The sequence below is a fragment of the Coenobita brevimanus genome, chromosome 74 (genome assembly GCF_032717465.1).
Source record: "Coenobita brevimanus isolate Jiangsu-jjx chromosome 74, ASM3271746v2, whole genome shotgun sequence".
NCBI classification, from domain to species: domain Eukaryota; kingdom Metazoa; phylum Arthropoda; class Malacostraca; order Decapoda; family Coenobitidae; genus Coenobita; species Coenobita brevimanus.
This window is the reverse complement of record NC_137027.1, coordinates 8,590,825-8,599,699: the sequence shown is the minus strand read 5'-3', so window position 1 is coordinate 8,599,699 and position 8,875 is coordinate 8,590,825. Positions and strand designations below refer to the sequence as shown.

The 8,875-nt window shown below is 39.6% G+C and overlaps 1 protein-coding gene across 1 annotated transcript; it reads right to left on the bottom strand.

Annotated features, from left to right (window-relative positions):
- Positions 1-303: 303 nt before the first annotated feature.
- On the bottom strand, positions 304-2,740 carry LOC145407873 (crustacyanin-A1 subunit-like). Its single transcript, XM_080278733.1, has 4 exons — positions 2,699-2,740; positions 1,347-1,563; positions 801-961; positions 304-375 (listed from the first exon to the last, which is right to left on the bottom strand). The coding sequence occupies exons 1-4, from the start codon at positions 2,720-2,722 to the stop codon at positions 304-306; spliced, it is 474 nt and encodes a 157-aa protein (XP_080134859.1). The 5' UTR covers positions 2,723-2,740.
- Between the last annotated feature and the right edge of the window lie 6,135 nt (positions 2,741-8,875).

Below are 8,875 nucleotides of genomic sequence, written 5' to 3'. Positions count from 1 at the left end.
ACCTTTCCAATGTGATATTATTATTTTATCTTTTTTTTTTTTTTTTTTTTGCTGTATTCTTGCTTCTTCAGACGGTTTTCTTCAGCTTAGGGGAGATGTGCTGTAGTGAAAGGGTTAATGACGAATTTATTTACCTCCTCATATAGAAAAGTCTCCCCTAAGATGCATGAAATCTTGTGGGACAGCATGATTAAAATATAAATGATATACTCATAGTCTAGAAGTTATAAAGTTTATATCTGTATTCTCTCTCTCTCTCTCTCTCTCTCTCTCTCTCTCTCTCTCTCTCTCTCTCTCTCTTTTTTACAGGTCAGTGTGATCGTGACAGTTCGCCTGGGGTGTGTTTACCAGAGGAGTGGTGTCCAGTCCATATTTCTGAAAAAAAAAATAAAGATATAAATTACACTGATAAACTGATACACAAATACACAAATAAAGTAACAAGAAAATAGATTAATTCAAGAGTTCCCATACATCACAACATTCACACACCCTTCTAGGATATTATGCTGTGTACCAGGTAGTTAAAATGTTAGGGGTCTAATATACGTACAATGAGAGGTAATGTAATCCTGTTAAAATCATGTACCTAGTTTTGGCAACAAAGCTCTCATATACCGTCACATACTCACATAGCCTTCATACGTGTTATACTATCTTTACACTTTACACTTCATCATAGCCTATAATTGCGATCTATCCATCTTGAAAGCTGAGTTAGAATATGAAATTAGTAATATTACTCTCTCTCTCTCTCTCTCTCTCTCTCTCTCTCGGTAAAAAAAGAAAATAAATCCCACCTCAAACATGCTACGACAGTGATCCACGTTCTTGGCATCCAGGGTTCGATTCCTGGAGTAGATGAAGAGGAATTCGGACTTGATGCCAATTACCTCTAGGCAGGAGTGGACGCAGGAGTACGTTGTGTAGTCCGTGTCTAGGATGTCAAACGGTGGCTGAACTGTAAGATTTGGGGAGACTTTAGTTACTTTGTTATTGGTTTAATTGGGGAAAATGCTAACCAACTGACTGACTACTGTGTGTGTGTGTGTGTGTGTGTGTGTGTGTGTGTGTGTGGAACCTCCAAGCCTCTACGTACAATATAACACAAATAAATAAGTTAGTTAAGTGAGTACTAATAAATGGGATACGAAATTATCAATTTAGAGAAAACAAAATTCGTACTTGCTAATGGGGTGCAAAACGAGTACTGGTAATTGAGTTAACATCAAAATTAGATAAAGTTAAAGACAAAAAAATCTAAGCACTAAAAATGGAGTACGAAACGAGTAATAATAATAATGTTGACATCAAAATAAGGCAACAATGAACTCGAAAATTCCAACCTCCAGGCACGAAATCAGTGACCATGTGGGAGGGCCTCTTGGGATCCACGATGATGAGATGGCTCCTGGTCTGCGTCGGTTCCTCCCTAGAGTCGAGGCCCTTGGACACCACCTCGATGGAATCAGGCCCGTCCTTGGTGTAAAAGCTCTTAAGGCAGGACTTGACGGACTGGAACAAGCTGGGTTGGGCCTGGATCTCGTACCATATACCCATGTACTGAGGGGAGGGAGCAAGAAGAGAGTTAGTGAGATTTAAATAGTTTTTGCTGCTATGGATTTTTTATCCTGCTTAAGCGAGACCCCTCATGGGTGTAGCTACTCTTGAGGTACGATTTGACGGACTGGAGCAAGCTGGGTTGGGCCTGGATCTCGTACCATATGCCCATGTACTGAGGAAAGGGAGCAGAAGTTTAGCGAGGAACGGAAGCAGAAGTTCAGAAATTCTGCTCAACTCGCTACAGGTTTCTCTTACGAAAACTCTGAAAACTCTTGAGATACGACTTTGTGGACTGGAACAAGTTGGGTTGGTCCTGAATCTTTTACTATAAGAGGAACTGAGGAGAGGGAGGAGGAGTTTTAAGGTCAAATTCTAAGTGGTACTGAAGACTCGGAACAGCTCTTCCTGAAAGATTTATTCCGTACATCACACATCATTATATCGTTCCATTTTAATGAGGAAAACAATGTCCATAATGATGACACAGATACTGTACAGGATTATGCTAATGAATAATATGCAAAATAAATCGTTTAGAAAGGGGTGCTACGAAGCCTCCTGCCATCTAGAATGTAACCTTTAGTTTATTCTTGCCGTCACAAGATTATTTTATTCACCTCAGGAAAAAAATCTCGTACTGAAAACTCTTAAGACAGGACTAAGAAAAGGAAGGGTTAATGTAATTTTTCTTGATCATTTCGGTTCAATTGTTTTATTTTATTCTATTTTTATTATATGTATTTTTTATTTATTTATTTAATTATTTTTTGCCCTTCGAATCGGAGGGGTTAGATACAGCCTTCAGTAACACCGTCAAGGCTTGGGTGGTCATTTAGATCAAGTAAAATCGTCATAGAATAGCAACAGAGAGAGAGAGGGAGAAGTGGGGGAGAAAGGGACAGGGACAGAAAGAAAGAGACAGAGACAGAAACAAACGGACAGAAACATGTAGAGACAGACAGGCAAAAAGACGGAGAGCAACACACAGACAGACAGAAAAAGACTGGGACTGAAACACACACACACACACACACACACACACACACACACACACACACACACACACACACACACACACACACACACACACACACACACACACAGAATAACCCAACCTTCAGATATTTTGTCTCACCTTATCAGTGTTGAAGTTCTCCATCAGGTTAAGTCTAGGGCAAGCGGCCTCCACGGGTTCCCACCACCACACCACTCCAACCACCACCACAAACCGCAAGGCGAGTTCTCTGCGCATGGTTGCCTTTCTTGCACTACGGAGAGCCTGTGGATGAGAGGCTAGGTTAGATTAGATTAAATTACGTTAGATTAGGTCTGGCTAAATTAAGTTGGACACCCACCACCACACCACACCATCACCACCACTACCAACAACCACAAAGCAAAATCTCTGCACGTCGCTCCTTCAGTTCCACTAGAGAGAGTGTGTGAAAGAGAGATTAGGTAAGGCTAAGTCATATTAAGTTAGGCTAAGTTAGGTGAGGTTAGGTTAGGTTAGACTGGAGATGGGAGTAATGTGAAGAGATTAGGTCAAATACTGCTACTTCGCTACAAATTTCTACTAAAATTGTTATTTGGAAGGGTTATGGAAATGCAGTAAGGAGTTTTATGTTATGTTGTGTATGGGAATAAAGATAAAATTAAATTAGAAATGAGAGTGCAGAAACTAGCCTAGTGCCTACCGTAGTTGTTCTTGTAAAAAAAGAAATCACAGTTACGGCACAGAATCGATCGTTAGTATATTTGAGAACCCCGCCACTGCTGGGTCCAGTAAAAGAGCTGAGTCCTTCCCTCTCCCCCCTTTTTTTTTTATGCAGGGGTAACAGAGGTCTATATTTATACTTATTTGCCGATAGCCTAATCATTATGAAGAAAAACTAGGGACCTTGATATAACACTGATTTATTGCCAGTCGTATTCTGCAGCAAAATAGAAACGTAACAAACAGCGATAGTCTGCTTTAACGATCCTCGTGTATAGGCGCTGATGGAAACTTTCTCCTTCTTCTGTCCCAGTTTTTAACTCCTTCCCCACGAGGTTCTCCCTTAAGATGAAGAAAATCATCTGGTGATGTCAAGACTCCCTTTCTGGGTTTACAGTCAAGAGGCGAAGAAAGATACGTTGCTGCAATAGTAGTAGTAGTAGTAACAATAGCAGTGGAGATGGTGGGGGTGGCGGAGGTGGGGGTGGGGGTGATGGTAACAGTAGTAGTAGTAGTAGTAGTAGTACTAGTAGTAGTAGTAGTAGTAGTAGTAGTAATATTTGCAACCCCAGGCATACCTGAGCATGAATAATATTTGCAACCCCAGGCTTATCTGAACGTGAACTCAGTGAATTGCGGGCCTTCAAGTGGTGGCACAGATATGACCGGGTGATGGATATGCCCGGTTATACTAATATTCCTTATTCCCTCCCTCTTACCCGACAGGAAGATGATAGACTACAGAAGAATGACATGCATAAACTAAGAAAAACTAGAAATATGTCCATAGGACATGAATGCCCCGCCGTGGGCATCGTTTGATAGTGTTAATGATCAAGAAAATAAGCCAAACGCAAAACCAAGAAATGTGAGGTCAGAGTCATATGGAAAGTCAAAGTCATCAAAGTTTGGTCTGGTTGAAATGCTCTCACCAATATGTATCTGTGTATGAATTTTAATGAAGGTATCTATAACAGTTTGGATATAACCTAAACGCAAAACGGGGCGGACGGATGGAAGGACGGAAGGACGGACATGACCAACACTATAGGCCCCGCCCATATACATTGCGTGGCAGAAACAAGTTCTCCCTTGCAACTTCAATGTGTGGGTACGAATAACCTGTTTTGCAAAGGTCCTACAAAGTCATAACAGTCACTTACCCAAAAGTCCAAGGCTGAACCCAAAGCAATGAACGAAAATAGCAACGGCTCTTCTGGACACACACACACACACACACACACACACACACACACACACACACGCAACATTTTGCCAAACTTACAAGCGTGGGTACGAATAGCCTGTCTGTTGATTAAAAGAAAATAAAAAAAGAAAAGAAAAAACTCGTATACCATAACGTACACGTGTGTGGGTACAATAAGCAGTCTGACTTACATTAGCTAATAGTACAGGTTTTTACTGAATAATATTCTAACGCTGATCATATACCCTACCATAAATATCGATGCCATTCATCTCATCAGTTCCCCTCCTGCTAATTCTCTCTCTCTCTCTCTCTCTCTCTCTCTCTCTCTCTCTCTCTCTCTCTCTCTCTCTCTCTCTCTCTCTCTCTCTCACACACACACACACACTTTTCGTGTCACTGTTGCATCTTGATCTATTTACTGTTGTTATATCAATGCCCACTGCTTCTCTGAACTGCCTTCTTGCATCCCTCCTCCATTACGGCAGTGTAACACCCGTTTGGCAGCACATTTTCGCCTCTTTTCTGTCCATCTTTCTAAAGCAAGAGTTAACCGATACTCCTAGTCATTCACGTATGCAACAAGTCAACTCTGGAACCGTCTTCATCAGTCTATATCTTTCTCTGCCCATGATCGCCAATCTTTTAAAAGCACAGTGTATATCGAAAATGGATAATGAATGATTTTTCTTTTTTTTTTAATTTGTGGGCTCTTAGACTTTGGTTCTTTCTTCTTTGTATATATATAAAAAAAAAAAAAAATATTCCGCAACCCTATCCGGTATCTGTGGGAAGAAATAACCTGCCTGTAATATAATCTTACATCATCGGGGCTTTCAATCGCATGACATTCTTGATATTCCAAAGTTGACCACACAGTCTACCAAAGAACAAAAACACTTACACTATGCCATCTGGAACAAAAACACTCTCCTGCAGCTGTAAGTTTTGGTGTGCTCAATAAAAAATATGGATAATAATAATAACAATATGATGATGATGATGATGATGGATGATGATGATGATGATGATTACAGTATTATTATTATTATTATTATTATTATTATTATTATTATTATTATTATCATTAATTATATCATTATTATTACTTATATTATTATTGTTATTATTATTATTATTATTATTATTATTATTATTATTATTATTATTATTATTATTATTATCAGTACTATTATTCGACTCCAAAATTTTAAAATTAATGTATGTGTATAAATAACAGATTTCCTATATAAGACAATATTCTCAGTGGCATGGCAGCACCTCTTCCTTTTTTATTTATTTTTCACATTACATCCTATCATTATACTGTCCGTCACTTCTGCAGTTTTCAGCTATAACTAGTTTGCATCAGTAACATAAGGAAGGTTACTGAGAGGTGTTAAGAATAAATCGCTAAGCAAGTGGTGTTACGGATCTCCAGCAGACTTAACATTCCAAGGACGATTTTTTCTAGGCCTTGGCAATACGTATTCTAACCCATTCAGTCTAATGATGCATTCTAAGATGCGGGAGCAACCCTTGGAGACATTCTGACCGTCTTTCTCTCACTAATGATATTCGGACATATGGTGCTTCACTCCCATAGACCTTAGCAACTTTACCCAAGCCACACCGTATCACGTTACATCATATCACATCACGCACCGCATCACACCACACCACATACACCAAGCACCACACACCACACACAGCACCAAGCACCACACACCATACACATCACACACAACACCAAGCACCACACGCCATACACACCACAACAAGCACCACACACCACACGAAGCACCACACACACCACACACCACACCAAGCACCACAAGCCACACACCACACACCACACCAAGCAACACACGCCAGACACCAGACCACACCACACCACACAACACACACCAAACCACACCACACCACACAACACACACCAAACCACACCACACCACACAACACACACCACACCACACCAGACACGACACCAAGGCCATTAACTGAAGTGCTCTAAGGCTCCCACATTTAGTCCTCTCTCTCTCTCTCTCTCTACTTAGAAACTTTTCGAAATCGAGGGGGTGGATGCCAATAAAGCCTTCATTAGCCCCTTTACTACACGGGCGCTCTTCTAAGTTTAAAAAAATAAAAAATTCGTCAGGCAGTAGCAAGATAAAGAAAGCTACTGTACGTAACTGGAGTAAACGGGTGAACTTGACTGCTGTCCTTGCTGTAATATTAAAAAGTAACTGCATTCCGTCTTCTTTTTCGTATTTTTGAGACCCTTTTATATCTTATTTTATTGCAGTATATTTTTCTGTTTTTGATGACTACCTCTCCAAATTACTATCCGCGACTTGGGGTAGTGAAAACCTCCAACTCATCCCCTCCCCCCCACACACAATTACACTCTCGAAGGGGTTTGTGGCACTAGGGCGTGACGGCTCTCGTTCCCCACACACGGGCGTAATAATAGTACTGAATGGCTTAATAGATCGTTTCTAATCCATTCACTCCTGGATTGCGGTAAATACAATCGTCTGGCGGTGGGAAGGATAAAATAACTTAAACAAATTTAGTCAAACACATCCACCATTGTGCACCTTAAGGGATGCTGAGGAGAAAGTGGGGAAAGTTAGGAGAGGTCTCTAAGCAGTGAACTTGGAACCGGTATGAGAGAGAGAGAGAGAGAGAGAGAGAGAGAGAGAGAGAGAGAGAGAGAGAGAGAGAGAGAGGCAAAAAAGATGCATGAAGGTGAGAGACAAGAACAAGAAACGAAACAGGTTATATAAAGGAGGAGAGAGTGAATGTAAGCTAAGCGAAGTAGATTACTGACAGACAAAAACAAGTTGAAAAAAGCCTTTTTAACTATATATATATATATATATATATATATATATATATATATATATATATATATATATATATATATATATGAACAGTACACAGACATATATACAGTACTATCGGATTAGGGAGATTAATAATATTTGTTTCATCATTGAGGATGCAATTATCACCGTTACCTCGCTACAGTTTTAGATGACCTTATGACTGCATTATTAAAGAGAACATTTTTTCCCAAAGGGCCACCAGTAACTTATAGCTCCGATACACTTGAGAATATAACCGTGTTGATAAGAGCTGGTATGGATTTATTCATACCAAGTCAACAATTCACTAAAAGATCAAACTCTCCAAAATGGTTTGATGGAAATTGTATCAGAGCAACAGCCCAAAAGTCATTAGCATATAACTCTTACTTAAAATCAAAAACACCTGAATCACTCTCCCAATTTAAAATTGCTAGAAATCATGCAAAAGCTGTATTAAATCTATCTAAATCAAACTTTCTTCAAAAGCAAGCATCAAAACTACTTAACAACCCTAATGACAATCGAATATTCTGGTCAACTCTTAATTCTTTCAATAATAACTTTAACAAGTCATCTTCCATTCCCCCACTAAAATCTTCAGATGGCAATATTACAAATGACCCACGTGGGAAAGCAGATATCTTTGCTAGTACCTTTGCAAGAAACTCTACCATAGATGATACCAGCCAGAATGTCTCAGTACTGGAACTTGATTCTCCCGAAATTGCCCCACTTAAAATACAGACAAGATTTGTAAAATCCATCCTAGACAATTTACCTACCAACAAAGCTCCAGGTCCAGATGGAATTCCGCCAATTGTTTTGAAAAAGTGTTCCCCTGAACTTGCCTCTGTCCTTGCTAAATTATTCAGACTATGCATACGTACTTCTTTATTCCCAAATTCACGGAAAGAAGCCAATATCCACCCAGTTCCGAAGAAAGGAAGTTCGTCTGACCCCTCCAATTACAGACCAATAGCTATCACATCTTCTCTTGGTAAGGTATTTGAAACTTTAATTAATAAGCATATTGTTAAACATCTTGAATCCAACAACTTAATTAATGATAGACAATACGGTTTTCGCCACGAAAGATCCACCATTGACATACTCAATCTCTTAACTCATACCATCCATCAATCAATTGATCTTTTTGGAGAAACTCATGCAGTAGCTCTTGATATCTCTAAAGCTTTCGACAGAGTATGGCACCGTTCCCTGCTGTCCAAACTCCCTTCCTATGGACTAACGTCTTTTGTTCCTTTGATTTCTTCTTATCTTAGTGACAGGAAAATAAGAGTAAAAGTAGATGATGTATATTCGAATTTCCACTCAATCAACGCCGGCGTGCCGCAGGGATCAGTTCTGGCGCCAACCCTATTTCTGGTTCATATTAATGATCTCTTATCTGTCACTCGCAATCCCATTCACTCATATGCAGATGACTCAACACTACATAGTCCATTCACACTCAGACATCCATTTACAAAGTCTAATATCTCTACCTCTCAACTC

Excerpts from the sequence above, each read along its gene's own strand:
- LOC145407873 (XM_080278733.1), bottom strand. The coding sequence starts at position 2,722 with ATGGAGAACTTCAACACTGATAAG. Across the intron at positions 1,564-2,698 it reads AGAACTTCAACACTGATAAG|TACATGGGTATATGGTACGA; the intron begins GTGAGACAAAAT and ends CCCTCCCCTCAG. Across the intron at positions 962-1,346 it reads CACTGATTTCGTGCCTGGAG|TTCAGCCACCGTTTGACATC; the intron begins GTTGGAATTTTC and ends CAAATCTTACAG.